The sequence below is a fragment of the Sebastes umbrosus genome, chromosome 12, assembly GCF_015220745.1.
Source record: "Sebastes umbrosus isolate fSebUmb1 chromosome 12, fSebUmb1.pri, whole genome shotgun sequence".
Taxonomy (NCBI): Eukaryota; Metazoa; Chordata; class Actinopteri; order Perciformes; family Sebastidae; genus Sebastes; species Sebastes umbrosus.
The window spans coordinates 3,177,387-3,194,447 of record NC_051280.1 but is presented as its reverse complement, the minus strand read 5'-3'; the positions used below and the strand labels follow the sequence as shown (position 1 = coordinate 3,194,447).

The 17,061-nt window shown below is 41.6% G+C and overlaps 1 protein-coding gene across 1 annotated transcript in view; it reads left to right on the top strand.

Moving 5' to 3' along the window:
• The first annotated feature begins 1,590 nt into the window (after positions 1-1,590).
• Positions 1,591-17,061, top strand: part of LOC119498812 (partitioning defective 3 homolog) — a 334,030-nt gene continuing 318,559 nt past the window's right edge. Inside the window, 1 exon segment of the mRNA XM_037787881.1 lies at positions 1,591-2,006. Coding sequence (XP_037643809.1) covers positions 1,887-2,006 — 120 coding nt within the window. The 5' untranslated portion in view covers positions 1,591-1,886.

Sequence of the window (17,061 nt, the reverse complement as noted above, 5' to 3'; positions counted from 1 at the left end):
AACTGAAGGTAGATTAATTTTTGTTTTATTAACAATGATTAATACTTAACAGGCTTCTGTTTTGACAAATCCTTTTCTAATGCAGGGTGAGGCTGTTTAGCAGAGAGGAAAGGCTCTGTGTTCAGGTCTTCACTGTGCCTCCACAGAAATGGATGAAATGCTGAGATAGGCCAACTGTATTTCTTTTTTTTAAGTTATCTTATATTCCTTAGAGCTGTCACTATATCGTGACAATAGTGCATGAGACAGGTAATCTGAAAAAAATCATGTGCCTCTGTGTCCTCCGGTGCTCCTAACGGCATCTGCAAGATTTCACAGACTGGAGGAAATCAACCAATCAGAGCTGATCTCGAGTCTGCCGTCTCTGAGCAGCTGTCAATCACTGGTGAACTTCGACCAAACGGTCAAACTAGGCAGCACTGATCAAATATGAATCAATATTCTGTTACTGTAATGCCTATTTCTCTCCTCAAATGTTTTCAGAATCATCTTGTAGTGCACGGTTTAGCTGTAAAATGAGAACGTTTGTGACCTGGCAGCCATGTTGAGATCAGTTGAGGAAATACCAAGCACCGCCCACCCGCAGGAGCACAGCCAATAGGAACGCTCAATAGAAACACTCTCTCTGAAATGACCTGTGATTGGCCAAAGTCTCCCGTCACAGGCTAGATTTTCTAAAGCCTGAAAACAGAGCCATGAGGAGGAGCAGAAGTCTAGTTTTCTCTCAGAACACTTGAATTACAATATGCTGAAAGGTTATTATGGGATTTTTACCCAATGATGCCAAAAATATACTGCCTACTGCCACTTTAACTTAACTAAGTAGTTTTTTATGCTCACTTAACTTCCGTACTTGAGTTACGCCACTTCCAGTGTGGTGTAAATTAACCACGATCTTTCCTAAGCCTAACTAAGTAGTTTTCTTGCCTAAACCTATAAAGTTGTTTCCTGTGAATACAGAAGTTTATTTTGAAAAGACTGGAGCGGAAATTGACATTGGACATTCGTAGGAAAACGCACAAAAAATGAGGAATAACTTTTTGTAACATATCATACAAACAGTTGTATGAGAACACGGATCACCTGGATCACCCACCACGGATCACCTGCAGTAGGCAGTATATTATAATTCAGTATATTACTGCCTACTGCCTTTCTGTATATTACTGCCTACTGCCTTTCTGTATATTACTGCCTACTGCAGGTGATCCGTAGTGGGGTTCGGGACCCGCAGGTTGGGAACCAATAGGTTATTAAGTTTTCTCATTTAAGTCGATTTAACTCGACAAATATGGCAAAAATGGGAATGTCTCTGTTTCATTTTCAGCCAAATATGTGTGACAAAATGTTATGACCATGAAGCTACTTTTTAATTTGAATTTGGTCACGAAACTATCAGGGAGCTGAATGCCCTCATTTTAAAGTGTGTGTATATATATATATATATATATATATATATATATATATATATATAATTCTCCTCGTTATACTGACAAACTGTTTGCTCAAATTTGAAATCGACTACTATTTTGTCATTCATATCTGGATGCCAACATTCCCGAACGCACCTGAACGCAACATATGACCGGGCATTAGCTCAGTAGAGGGAGCGAGAGAGGGAGAGAGAGAGGGAGAGAGGGAGAGAGAGCGAGAGAAAAGCTAAACAGGTGGTCTGAAAACACACAGAGAAAACAATGTCGTCCGGCGGGGAGAAGCGGAAAGCCCTCTAGTCCTCCTCGCTTCTCTAAAGGAATACCGGAGGACAGCCGAACAAACACTAACCCCATGCTCCTTCTCCATTCTCCCACGGATCTCTCCTCCTCCTCCTCCTCTTCTCGGTGGTTTTACTCCGACTCTGGGCTCCTAACATCTCGGATCCTAAAACCATGAAAGTCACGGTGTGTTTTGGCAGGACCCGGGTGGTGGTGCCGTGCGGGGATGGAAATATTAAAGTGCTCACACTCATCCAGCAGGCTGTCATGAGATATAAGAAGGCTATAGCCAAGGTAAGAGGCGCCGACTTTTCTTTCTCTTCTAGCGGCTTTTTGTTTTACTGGAAACAAGCGTAGCGACGTCCCGGCAGGCTCTGCTCTGCAGGCTGGAGCACTCAATATGGCGCTAACTTGAAATAAATGCAAGACGAGGAGGCACGTTTCTGCTGTTTTACGCTCAGTGTTGCAAAGTTTTGTTCACTTCACGAGCACACGTATTCTGCATGTGCGTGTTATTAATGTGCCGTGCTGCTGCTGCTGCTTTCAAAGAAAAGCGCACCGCCATTGTGGCTCTTGTGTTTGTAAACCTCCACAAGTACCTCTGGGATTCTGTTATGGGGGCTCCTGAACAAAGTAGTCCGTGGCTTGTTGCAGCGCGGAAGCATAGAGAATAGGGGTTTCTAACACATAATTATGCACGTTTTGTAGGCTTAGTAAGTAACCCAGTTGAAAGAGCTCAGTTCATGCCTCTGGAAGTTGCCAGCAGAGATTATTAGCCTACTAGCAAGTTAGTTAGCCAGCAGGCTGCAGAAAAGTAGGAGTGAGGCGTTCAGGGTTCGGTTCAGAGCAACAGGAAAAAGTCCCATCAGCTCAGTCTATATTTTTAAAAGTGTCTATCACGAAAAACATCCTCTTTTGTTCGACTTGTAATGTGCTCATCATGATGGCAGGGAGGGAGGGTTAGCTGGAATATGCAAGTACAGACACAATGATGAGAGTTCAGGTTAAGCAATGATGCTCCAAATGCAAAAGAGGAGGGAAGAGCAAGAACACTTGTAGGCCCCTTGTTGTTAAGTTCTGTTGCATGTTTTGGACTCAATGCAGGATTTTGCAGAGAGAAGAAGCTATCTGAGCAGGCCCTGCAGGATAGGGAGGGAAAGTGCAGTGCCAAGCTCCAGCTGACTGACTGGTGGAGGCATGGACCTGACAACATAAATCTTGGAGATAAAAGGGAACCTAAGAAAACTTGTAGCATGGCGTCCGGGTAGCAGCAGATAACCTTTGAACCGGCTCGGTGCTTTATGTGTGCAAGGTTCTCTGGCTAGATCAGATAAGATGAGACTGGGGGGGTATGTACAGGAGCATTAGAAACCTTCTTATATCTTCTGTTCAATCCTAGACATTATGTTTGTTCCACCATGATTCAGTGGAACTAGGGATGCACTGATCCAACTTTTTCAGTCCCAATACGGATACGGATACCTGGGCTTTGAGTATCGGCCGATACCGAGTACCGATCCGATACCAGTGTTTAATTAATAAGCTATATGCTTCACTAGATTTGACCCATTGTCACGGATACCCGATCCAGCTATATGAGTCAGTATTGGCCCGATATCCGATCCAGTATCGGTATCGGTGCATCCCTAAATTGAACTCACTCATATTTTTGCCTGACTATATATTTTGCTTGAATTCATTCAAACGTACATTGTGCATGTTTAATAATTTGACCAACAATCACTCCACTATAAGTTTACATAATTCATCTCTACATGTGGGAGTTTGGTTTGTTGTTCAGATCTTGGTATAAGATACAAATATGTGAAAACAGTAGCTAGTCAAGACTCATCAATGATTAACGCTTTGCCCCGTCCATGTGCTAACTTTAAGGCAGTCTCTTTTTGTTGTAAGGATAGTGACCTAGAAGTCAAGCTGTATCCTCCTCTCTCTGTGAATAATTCAGTGTGAGCAGACAGAGGAGTGCAGGGGAATATCTCTGCGTCGCTGAGAGGCAGGTGAAGAGCTGCTAATAGTGAACCCTGCTGAAGAAGATACCAACTCTTCTTTTAACTTCATGCAAGTGTGAATTTTATTGGACTTTTGTTTGTCCTCATAGATTAAGAAACAAAAAGTGTCTGGGAAGTGTATCTTTCTGAGAAAAGTTAAGGAAAGTTTCCCTAAAAAGAACTGAATGTGGTTGACAATGACAATTTGATATACTCTTAAGCTCCTGAACTCACCACTTGTCACTTTACCTTTCTTTAGCTTTATATACTTTGCATACTGTTTTACAAACTGCTACACCTCTGTGTATAAACATTTACTACTTCTCTGTACATCCTACATTCCGGTTTACACTTCTGTGTACACATATTACTTCTCATCATGCATATACATTCTACATCCTGTTAACATTCCGTGTTCCCATCTGAAACACTGTCATCCACAAAAGTACAAATTTACATTTACATTACTATGTCATATTGATTTATGTTTATATTTAAGCCCTATATTTTAACTGCACTATTTTATGTCTTAGATTATCATTTTGCTTTTACTTTTACTGGGATTTTCCCCTTTTATGTACTAGGGCTCACAATACTTTGTTGCCGATTCAATATGTTTTGCGATTATACAAGTATTGTGACTCGATATTACGATTTATTGTGATTTTTGTTGATTTGACCATGGGAAAAAGTTGAATCATATACGTCTAAGGACTTTTACTTTGGAAAATATCTAAATTAATCCAGTAAAAATGTTTGATTTTCAGTATGTATGTAGTCAGAGATGTCCTGAAGTCAAATATATCAGTCATTGTCAGGAATTATGTATTATTTCGTTTTCCAGCAACCCAAAAATCAAAGAATAAAGACATTTCCCCCACAAATTAGTGGTATTTTCTATTTAATTTAAAAGGGACATGTAATGTTTTATACTTCTGGTGAATATAATCCAATCGATCTTATTTCTATATATGTATTTTGTATATACAGTTCCCTTTGTTAACACCTTATTTTGAAAACTGTACGTAGTCACGTGTATACTTCCTCTAACTTCTCCAAGGTGGTCTCTAGCTCTCCCGTCAGCTCCGTTCTCTTTATTCATCCATGGTCAGCTCCATCGGGGCAGTTTCAATGCAGAGAACATAAATGTCAGTGCTCTACAGTTGTAGCGTCGGCCCATTTGACCACGGAGACGAGAGCGACGGCCGGCTCGACCGCACGTCACCGCCATACCATAACGTTTCCTGTCAGTGACAGAGTTAGCATGCAGCTTTAGCCGTGATGTCTAGCTCTGCTTTTCCTGTCAATGTGTGAAACCCAAAGTGTTTCCATCCTTTACTGGATGTGTAGTGTTTACCACGTTGGATTTAACATGGGAGAGTGCAGGTCGTATCCACGTCATATGACATCACATTACTCTGACTACAACAATAAAAGCGGCAACTTCCTTCTACCTCCGCATAGACTCAAATGAAGCAAATATATAAATTCTGGCATTAAAAAAATCTATTTTCAAAATCGTGAAAAAAAACACGATACATATGTGAATCAATTCTTTTTTTCCACCCCTTTTATATATACATATTTTATAAGTATTGTTGAAGGAACCTGAGTCCGAAGATTTTCTTTGCCAATGACTGCTTTGCTGGAATTGACATATGATGAATAAAGAACCTTGAACCGTGAACAATTTGATATTGTATCACAATATCAATATTATAATGTATTTATTGCCCAGTTCTTCATAGGATTTTACCAGTTGAAGTCAGTGTTGCATCAGGCTAGAAGCTCAGATCACTGTAGTATCTGTTTTTAGGGTTATTATCAAAAATTTAGGAAAGGGCAAACGTCTGGAAAACCCAAGTGGTGCTAATGTTTAATGCAGAGGGTGGATTGTGTCTGTGTGCTGGAAAGTAGGCCTCACATTTAATCCTGTATCCTTCAAGCTTTTGATCTAAAATACTAAAAACAAAAATATAAAAAAAGCCCAGAGCTCCTCATGAACTTCACACCCACAACAAAAAAATACTGCCTCAAAATGCAACCTCCTTGTCATTTAATCACCTCATATCTGTGTTTATTGCTCCGGTCCCACCCTGCCTTCATTTCATCTGACCGAGATTGGGCAATTTTTTTCGTGTCTCATGTCTTGTGGGTGTCTCAGAAAGTCTTTTCGGTCACAGATGTTGTGTTGAAGATCACAGCTTTTTTTGTCAGCACCGCCTTAATAAGAGGCCCAAATTCAAGTTTGTTTTGCTTTTAGTGTTTGTATGAACCGTCCTTGTAACTTCCCCTGTCATTAGAGAGGAATGCTTCCTGCAGAAAGAAAGAGTCCACTTCTGAGGGCCTTAAGCCAGCTCATAACTGTGGAATTAGAAAGATGAGCACACTAGGATGAGCATTCAGACGCTGTTTGGACAACAGAAATCTTACTGGACTCGAGAGAGGGAACACTTTTCGCCAGCTTCAAAGTCTCTGAACGTCTTGAGAAGTAAGACTGTGTGTGATTATCCGCCACTGCTCTTTTTCCTCCCACAGATCATGGGTAGATTCTCACCCATTTGACTAAGTGTGGCAAGCATTTAAAATGACAGCCTTGACTGGAAAACCGTCTGGTGGTTTAAATGCTCCAAACCCACAAGTGACATAAGCATTGGCATGTCAGAAGAACCATGAGATTTGTCCTAATGCTCAGAAGCCTCCAGGGGGATATCAGGTGTCTGGGGTTGTTGTGTCCACACCAGCACACCGCAGGTTTCCATTCACCGCTTCACACTGCTGGAGTTCCTCCAGAGGAGGAGAAGGAGTCTGGGTTATTGTGTACATATTTGACCGTTAAGGCAGACAGATTTAACATGACTTTGACCCGTCGCAGATAATAGTAGCAGGTGTCTGCTGTTGGAGTGGGTTTCTTTGGAAAGATGTAGTTGAAACGTTGAGTTTATTACTAAATTTCAAGTTCTGATTTGGGTTCACTAAACCCCCTTTTTATAATAACACAGAACTAATAATTTATTGTAATGATGAATAATATCGACCTTGTTGTGTCTTCTTATTGACAGAATAAGATACCAACAAGATCAGAAGGTAGATTTGTGGTCTTTTTATGTACTTATAAGAACATCGGACACTCTGTGTCCACACAATATGCACTTCTGTTACGTTTATGTACACAAAACCACGTACCGGTCAGCTGTGCAGTCGAGATCAGACTGGAGACTTAACCACTTAAAAGATGGGTGACTAGTACTCGCTCTCTTCCGATGTTTTTGTTTTTTAAACAGAAAACCCAGGTTTTATACTGCGATATTTCCTGAAAATGACAAACAATACAGCCAACAGTAGCCTCAGTAAACTTTCAGGCTCCTGGTGATCTCCTACCGCCAGCTGTCACCTTATTTAGGTGTTTGTAGTGAAATGAGGAAGTATCGTATCAGTTAACTCCTCATTTCAACTTCACCTTCCTCATCTGTGCGGCGCTTTCAAAGTGAGTAACAGGAATTAATAGAAACAGGGCGTCTGACAAAAGATCAGCTCAAACATGCACGCTGCGCAGCGCGTCGTCGCTGGCGGCCAGTTAGGACATTCCAGTAGAAAACAATGGAATCAAACTGATTTTGTGACTGACGCTTGCTCACATTGCTTTCTGTTTGGAGGGTGTAATATTTAGGCTACACACATCTCAATACATTAGACTTCTCTGCGTTGTTCACATTACATTCCCTCTATATTTTGTTATGAACCACCCAACCTTAAAGTCACGTCGCCTTTGTCTTGGCCTAAAAGTTGCACGTGAACACACCGCAAAGGCTACAGCTGAAGGTCACGTACGTTCTGCGCCTGCGTGAGATGAAATAACTCTCCACACCAGCAGGTGGCGGTAGTCTGTTTTCATCATTCAAAAAGGGAAAAACGGGACGGCGGATATACAAGCCGTTGTTACTTTACTCGTTGGCTTGCTTTCCTCACTTCAGCTTCTCTTCTTAAGCACTGATTTGTTTAAGCTGAACAGTTAATCAGTGATTTCTCTCACCGATGGGCTCCGCCGGCGATTCAACATGCTGAATCCCCAAAAAGCCGCCGACAAGGACAGACTGGTGCTGACGGTGCGGGACACACCGCAAAGACTATTGCCACATGCTCCCACCGACGGCCTGACACTGGTGTGGGCCATTAAATAAAGTCCAAAAAACAGTGAAAATACCCATAAGAAGTCCCCAGAGCCCGAGAAGGTGACTTCACATTGTTGTTTTTTTCTGACCAACAGTCCGAAATCCAAAAATAGTCAATTTACAATGACATAAAAGTAAGGAAATCAATTAATCAATTAACATTTGAGAAGCCGAAACTAGCAAACGGTGGCATATTTGGTGTATGAATTACATAAACTGATATAAAGTTTAATCTTCTAATCATGCCAGGCATCAATGCTAACTTTTGGTATCCACTGATATCGAGATGGGAAGTTTGAAATGTTTGAAAAATGTCCTCTGGGTAATTGGGGTGTTTTTTTACAGAGGAAACCAGTGGAAAATGATAACATGTTATAGTTGCTGTCATGTACAAAATATTTAACAAAAAATAGTTCCGTTTGTTATATAATGAAATGTGGTTATATTCAACTGCAGATGTGACGAAAAAATGTGTTCATCATGTGTCAAACTTGAAACTTCACAGGTTGGGTAAAACCTAACCAATAATCCAAAATTAACCAACCTTAACGTGCACGGAGCTCAGAAAACCATCCAGCTGTGCTGTCGTCGACCGACTCCGATCTGTCAGCCTGCTTTTAAATCTTGTCCTGATGTCATATCTGTGTGCTGCAGTGTGCCCAAGATATTATTCAATTCATTGCACAAATGACTGTTATTAATTAGTGTGCAGGAGCCTCTGATGGTGGATGGGGCTCGGAGATGAGCGGTCCTACACGCTGTGAGAGTTAACTGCTGCCGTTACAGTCATGCAGATTGACATGTTGGCCACTAGAAATGTGCCACATCTTCAAAGGAAAAGCTCCCACTTTTCAAGTTGGCCCCATTTTGTTCAAAAGAGCGTCATAATTGCACGCGTGAAAGGGACATTAAACTCAATATGGTAATGAGGAAAGATCATACTGTCACATGTCCAAGAGCGCACAAAGTGTCAGGGCCAAAGGGTGGAGAGCGTTCACGCTGACAGAGGCAGGCTTTACTAAGGCACTGGGTTTGTCAGACTGAGTCCGCCTTAACTCAAACCTCATTGGTCTACTTTTGCACCAAGAAACGATACTGGCGTCCATTTAGACGGATGCATGGTAAACAGAAAGCCATGTAGGGGTGGGCGGACCCTTGAGCATTACTGTACTTGCAACGTGTGGGGTCCAGGGTCCAGGGGCCGGAGGCGGCCGCTCGGTGCACCGCGACAGAACAGCTCTAGATCGGCTTGAAAAGGCCTGGGGTGAAGGTGGCTCGCGGCTACGACAGTGAGCTTTTTACAGCACCCCTCGCCCGGACCTCGTCTTTGCTGCTTCCCCGGGCCGTGGACTTGTGCTCACTTGGCCCTCTCTCCCTGTGGGGGAGGGACGGGGCTCCCTGCGCGACTGTCAACTGGGGCGGACTGTCCTCAGTGCATCAAGGGTCTGCAGCAATTAACCACGCTTTGTTCGTGGGACTGTTTTGCTGTCATCACCATTCATATCTACACAACCAATGAGTTTATGATTAAATTGTTCACTAGAGCACAAAGTTGTTTATAGATAGCCTCTTAACTTTGCTCTCAAAGTGCACCAGATTGATGCATTTACCTTTTCAAATAGGGCTGTCAATCAATTAAAATATTTAATCGCATGATTGTCCATAGTTAATCACGATTACTCGCAAATTAATCACAGTTTTTATCTGTTCAAAATGTACATTAAAGGGAGATTTGTCAAGTATTTAATACTCTTATCCACATGGGTGTGGGCAAATATGCTGCTTTATGCAAATGTATGTTTATATTTGTTATTGGAAATCAATTAACAACACAAAACAATGACAGATATTGTCCAGAAACCCTCACAGGTACTGCATCTAGCATTAAAATATGCTCATATCATTACATGGCAAACTGCAGCCCAACAGGCACCAACAGCTGTCAGCTAGTATGACATGGTTGGTACCGATGGATTCCTGAGGTTTTCTAGTTTCATATGACATCAGTATCTTCACGCTGTAAAACTGAGCCTGCGACAACCAGAACCTCCGAAAGATGGTATAGTGGCCGGCAGGGTCTGAAGTTAACTTTTTTCACTTCCTGCCACTGTGGCAGACAAGTATTTTTTTTATCTGCCACTTTTGAAATCTCTGCGCTAAATGAAGGAAAACAATTTTAGATCTGATGTCATTCAATATTCAATATATTTTACATAAACATTATATGCATGGTAAATAACACTGTTTGAATTACACCGTGGAGGGATGGTACTGTACACAGTACTGTACTGTACTTTGCTACTGTCATCTATAGTGGCTATTTGCATAAAAACACACAATTCAAATGATTGTGATTATTTAAATATTTGCTTTGGTTAAAAAAAATTTTGGCAAGCTGCTTAGAGCTAGTGTTAGGAAGTTAAACAGGTCATAATCCCCTTTCTAACATCCATTGTATATTGATATGAAAACATATCCTTCAAACAGTTGGATTTATTCAAGTTTTTTGCCAAAAACATAATTTTACTAGATTACATTTGAACGCATCATGATAACGTTGTAATTTACCTTCACCCAATAGTCCTTTTTCCTGAGCAGACTTTGAACGCTTCATAATAATAACTGAATGGCACCTCTGTTAACGTTAGTAGCTCCGCTATTTATCCAAGCAGGACTGTGCTGCCCACCGGCTGCTAACGCTAACAGCTAACGTTACTAACTCTCCTCCTGTTGATTTCAACACAGATTTGTTGTTCACAGTGTCGCTTTATCAGGGAATAATAGCGTGTGTCCCTCAGGTTTAGTAGCGCCACGCTGTTGAGCGCTTTTTTTTCCTCTCCGCCGTGGCTCCGGTCCCAAACAAACTGAAACATGATATGGCGTGTGTACGCGTCATTGTGCAGCGTAACTGTGGGAAAGCATCAGTAAGAGGAATGGATAGTCACAGATACATGAAATGCAAAGAAAGCGGACAGCTACAGTTCTCTATTCCCATTACTAGAGTTTTCTCTGCCTGCCAAAGTGGTGGGTGTCCTAATGATTTCACCCGCCACTGTCAACAATTTACCCGCATTTGGCGGGTGACTAGTGTTAATTTCAGACCCTGGTGGCCGGGCCCCAGGGCGGCCCGTCGGATTTTTAAAGAAAAATAATTTGCGTTAACGTGTTATTATCGTGATAACTCTGACAGCCCTACTTTAAAATGTGCAAAATTTAGGGTGTATTTTTTAATATCGTAGAAAAAAAATATTGCAATGTCAGTTTTTTCCAATATTGTGAAGGCGTAGTTATCATGTGGGAATTTCCAAAGCATTTACCTGGTTTCACACAGTTGTTCTATTATGTCATCTAAACACTAGTTATTTTTATTCCATGCATGGGGTGTATTCATAACAGGAATATTTTACACCAACTCAGGAATGTTTATTAGTACCTCTAGCTAGGTTAGAGAAGTATTGTCCAAGTTTAGGTGTGGACAAATGAGCCAAGATCAAAGGTTAGTTCTGGACTGATTTCTCATTTCCATTACGATCGGAGCTAAAGAAACTTCTAATGTGATTGCAGTGTGTAGGTGCAGTAGATCTACCTCATGTCGGGTTGTGAGCTCAAATCATTTTACAGTTCATCTGTTTGATCCTCATGTCACCAGGCTGTACCAGCCAGGGGTTCCTGCTTCCAAAACGGGCACAGTGCAGGATTAAAAGCTTCACTGATGATCCCCGGGCCGCTGACTTTGCCCTTGACCAAACTACTGTGAAAAATGTCCTAAAACATGACCTGGCACAGCATTTCATTTCCTAAAGGAGTCAGTTAAAGAGGCACCGGAGTGAACTGAAGAAAATTCGCCATGTGAGGCTTCCTGTGTTGAAATCGTAGAAACATATCCTGGCACAATGGCTTCGTATATGCTTTAAAAGCAGATACAGATTCAAAGTGTTACCTCTTAAACCGACATTTATCTTGAAAATAGAGAACTCAAGAACTTACATAAAATTACTGACATTACATAAAGGGCTTTGAGCACCAGCAAAGATGATTGCAGTCAGCAGCTGCAAAGTATATCATCTTCTTTCCTGAGGACACGAGACACGCTTGTTTTTTTCTTTTAGCCATTTGATGATGTTGGCAGTACCGCGTTTCCCACAGTGCTTCTTTGCTGCGCTGTGCATTTTTGATTTTTTTTTCGTTGTTGTTACAGCTCAATAAGCGCTGCTTCACTGTCATCCTTCTTACTAGTGTTTGACATCATGATGTTGATGTGATAATAGAAATACGCCACTTTTGCCATTTGCCGGCGGGTTTTCCCAGGGGGACAGCGAACATGGCACTGAGTCATTAGCTGCTGTTCGGGCCTGTTAATGCAGAGAGGGGGGGGGAGAGAGAGATGTGAAGTGTGAGGCTGTAAAATGCTGACTGTGGAGTTCTCAGATGGTGGGAAGACCGGTGCACTCCTTTTTGAAGTTAATTTACATTTTAGAAGTTGAGCTGATGCTGTTAGTCACAACTGTTTACAGTAAGAGTAACAATGACGTGCCTTAAATTGTCAGTAATGGAAGAAACCTGTGTTAAGGAGTGCAAAGACCAAAGTATCAGCACCCTGCAGGAGATTAAAGAATATATTTGCGAACGTATACCTTTTCACACCAAAATTAGTGCGTAATGTTAATTTTTAAACACGGGAAAACACGCGAGAAATAGGCGATAGACTCCTTTCCCATTGCGAGTATGCCGTGCCTTTGCACTGGCCTTTCTGTTTTTTTTTTCTAGTTAGTCACGTTCGACGTCATAGACGCTCCGGCCGGCACCAGAAGCAGGGTCAGTAAACAGTGAAAATGTTACGGTGGTTACTTCCTTTTTTATATCTGTTACTTATTCAGTCTCAGTTTCAAACTCTCAACCAGAGTTGGTGAATGCTGGAATGGCGGAAAGACTAACAAAGACGGTCTGATGAGTTTTATTTTGCTTCTGTCGAGTTTGAATGAACTGTGTGTTTTACGATGATCAGGTAAATTTACTGTTGTCTGACTGGAGTCTGGTGGCTTTGAGGAGGGTATATTAATTGTATGTTTTGTACGTTAATAAATTATGTCCAAATCCCTGTTGATTTTATTTATTATATAGTCACTTCAACGTGCCTCACATAGCATTGCACTGGAAAAAGGGCGAAAATTAGCATGTCCACCCGGGTGTCATGTTTCCATCACTGCCGAAAATATGCCGATAAATACCCGTGACTACTGCAGAGTCATTTGTCCCGGCCTGGGACAAAAACTTGGAATGAATGCAGATTGTAACCTTTCCCACTAAAGACAAAAGCCAGATGTTAGTGGGTGTTAGTGGGTTTTTTGTCCAGCGGGAATAGAGCTTTAGAATGTTCTTGAAAACTTGCCAGGAAATTTTTTTTTATATTGTTGAATTTAATGCCTACTACAAGGGCTTTCATGGGGCATTATAGCTGTAGTATCCTTGAACTGAACGTAAGATCACGTTGAGCAGGTTTGGGACAACACAGATGTGATACTTTCTAACATAGCAGAGCTGTAGAATTGAGACTAGGGACTTGGAGTTTGGAGCAGGAATGGAATATGATATTAATGAATATGTCTTCTTTAGTGTACTATTGCCTGATAATAAGAATCCTTGTGTTGTCGTTACCTTAGAATGAACCGCTTATATCTACATAAGGAGCGGGTCCTCTTCACGGAGTCCGCCATGTTGCACCGTCATGTTTTTAGAGTAGCCCAGAACGGACAAACCAAACTCTGTTAACTTTTCCTGCTTGGGCTGGAGTCAATAACGTTAATCGCTGCCGTCGCCGCCGCTCTCTCTCTCTCTAGCTTCGCCACTCACTTCCCACGTGCACACACCCTCTAAGCACTCTACTCTTACAAAAAATGTTCCTCGAGAAGGGGAAAGTGTTTGGCATTATCCCCATTTGTACAATTCATCGTGTCTCGCCCCTCTCTATCAACATAGGCTTCGAGCGTGGCCGTACGGAACACTTTTTCCTTTAGACATGTTCAGATGACACCCTTTAGACTTGACTCCTTAAATACTTGACTTGACACAAGACTTGTAAGCAAAAACATTTAAGTCAGAAGTTTGCACTTGATAAACTCCTGGAACAATAAGAAATGAATAAGTTCAGTAAGACATGACTTGAAGTTGTATGGAGTGATTTGAGACTTGCTTGGACTATCCCAAAAAGATTATTAGCTGTATATATTGACACTAAATGCACTGATAACTGACATGTCTGTTGCGTGGAATATCCGGCTGATCCCGGACTATCCACACAGATGCTTTTTTGTAAATGATCCCTCCATTGAAAAAGAGGGGGGGCCCAACAAAACCATAGTTAATGAGAGTCCAGATCAGAAGACTTAATGACACAGAGAGCTTAAGTGGTTTACAGAGTGCTATGAAAACAGATTACTTGAACCCTGGCATGGATCCAGTCAGCTGAGCATTGGCACCCCAACCATGTGCACCAAAGCCGGCTACATATGGCGCTGCATCCCCCAGCAGGCCACCGCAGACAAACAAAGTAGGCCAGAGAATGACTGACAGCAGCCTATTTTTGGGTGATGGATGCTTCAGAAGTTATCACCAGCACTTGAAGTTCTTTTGATGGGTGTCTGCAACACAGGGTGGTGTTTTTGAGGTCAGGTCATCCCCCCCTCCCCACCCCTTAGGTTCAGCTGTAGACGTTCTTCCACAAACAGAGGAAGCTCCTGAATGTAAACTGATGCAAGGAAAAGGATCAGGAAGCTTATAAAAACAGTTTAATGATATCTGCACTGCTCTGCTCTGATGTTTTATGTCTACCTTTGTCGACTGAGCCTTTCAGGCTACATCCACACTAATACGTTTTCCTTTTAAAACCATCTACGTACACACGAGTGTTTCAGCACCGTTTTAGAAATAATCTCAGTCCATACTAACACGCCTGAAAACACATATCGCATGACCATTCTGTGGTTGGTTGCTTAGTTACAGAAAATACAACAGAGTAGCCTATTGTACGTCCTATAATAAAAGGTCTTGTTTGATACTAAGGATCTTCCTCTATCTTTCCCACACACACACTCAAACAGAGATGAATTTAGAGGAAAACAGACAAGCTTTATTTTTCAAACGCGGTCACAGGCTGCTACTGTTGGTACTTTTGCTAATGATCAGTCACAAATCAAAGTTTTACGACATTATGGGTCAAGGAAATTGGTCAACATCACGTCTCACTTGTTTCCCCCTCGGTTTTCGTTGTTGTCTGTCCTCACACTCATAGCTCTGCCGGGTGGCTGGATGTCTCTAGCTTTGTTTATACTCGCGCGGGTCTCCGTAGATGACGTGCGCACAACAAGCATGCACAGAGGCGTTTATGCTCAGCGCGTTGTCCATCGCCATAGCAGCATTATAAAATGCAGAATTTAACTGCACAACAGCTGCTAGCATAGACAGCAAGGTCAGCGACGCTTGTAACTTGTTATCCATGTTGAAATTAACCACTGGTAGGCAAAAGCTGATGTTTGTTTTCTTTCAGAAAAGTGTCACGTGATGGGGGCGTGACGAATCAGGGAAGGATTTGTCGTGGCTTATAAGACCCAATCAAGAAGCGAAAGTGGGTGTCTGCGTCATCGTTTTCAGAAGTCTCCATTTCTGCCCGTTCAGATTGAAAAGCAATCATGGAGTTTTAAAACTGAAACGGGGTCAGAAGCGTTTTCAGACGTCTTCGTTTTAGGGGCTCCATGGGCATAAACATAGCAAAAGTTATCCGTTTTAAAACTAAAACGTATTAGTGTGCATGTAGCCTCAGCTGGAAGCCATAGTTTATTTATGAAAGAGATTCTTAGCGTGTCTTCCCAGGGTTGGATGCAGAGAAAGCTTGTGTGTTTTCAGGAGAATACAGTCATTTTAGAAGCCGGCCACAAGTGTGAGTTGACGATGATTTGACTTCCAAGAAGACTGAATGACTTGGAGGTTAAATATGAGTCTTGTTGAAGTAGAGCTACGGATATGCTGTGTTCACTTTCTGAAACATGGGACACCATAAAACATCTGGCGTGACCATGTTATTGAAGTTATTAGCAATTGGAGCGATAGCTTAAAGAACAGTGTCATCACTTGTGTTGAGAACACTGCGTTGTATTCATCTTTGTGCTTTATTTTCTTTCAAACTCAAGCCTGCTCAGGTTGAATTTACTCAGGAGTTTTGTGGTTCGAGCCACAGCAACATTTAAATAGTCTCAACTGATAGTTATACTAAGCTGGCCAAGCATAGCTGAGTAGTCATCAACTTTCCCCCATGATAAATATGGAGGTTACAAAGCCCAGACATTGTCTCAGTGCCTGCTCAAAGGAACAATGCTCTCTTTGGACTCTGCTGGTCGTTTTATGTCGGCAGCACAAGTATGGAAAAGCTTTTACCATTTTTTCAGTTTCCTTTTCTAGTGTGAAAACCTGAATGTATCAGGGGGAAATCTGTCTGACAGTCTTTTACGCCGAACCGCATTGACTTTGCGTCATAGTGCTGCCAGGCTGGCCTAGCAATCACAGAGCATCTGGGAACACTCACAACTCAAGTGCTTAATTATACAGCTGCAACTGACGGTTATTTTTTATTATAACCCTGCTAATTATTATTTATTGATTAATTGTTTGGTCCAAATGTCCAAAACCCAAATATATTAAATTTACTATCCTCTTTTTCACACGTAAGAATCTAACACCGGCCAATTTTTGCTATGAAAAAAATGATTTAAATGATGAACAAAATTGTTGCCAGTTGACCAGTCTATTAATTTACTGGTCATTTCAGCTCTACTTAATTAAAAAAAGCAATACCACAATGTAATGAATTAAGATATAGTGGAATAAAAGTATAAAGCCGTTTAACCGTCACAGTGTGAAATAAAGTTTTACTGCAGATCGTTATTGGATCAGTAAAAATATGTGATCTGGAGTTTGGAATAAATGCTTTCTAATCGACAATCCCTGATAATGCTACATGGTGAACAACAAATCTGTGTTGAAATCGGCAGGAGGAGAGCTAGTAACGCAGCAGCTAACATACGGAGGTTCAATTATGATGCATTCAGGCTCTATTCAGTAAAAATTAGTATTGGGCGAAGGTAAATAATAATGCTATCATGATGCGTTCAAATGTAA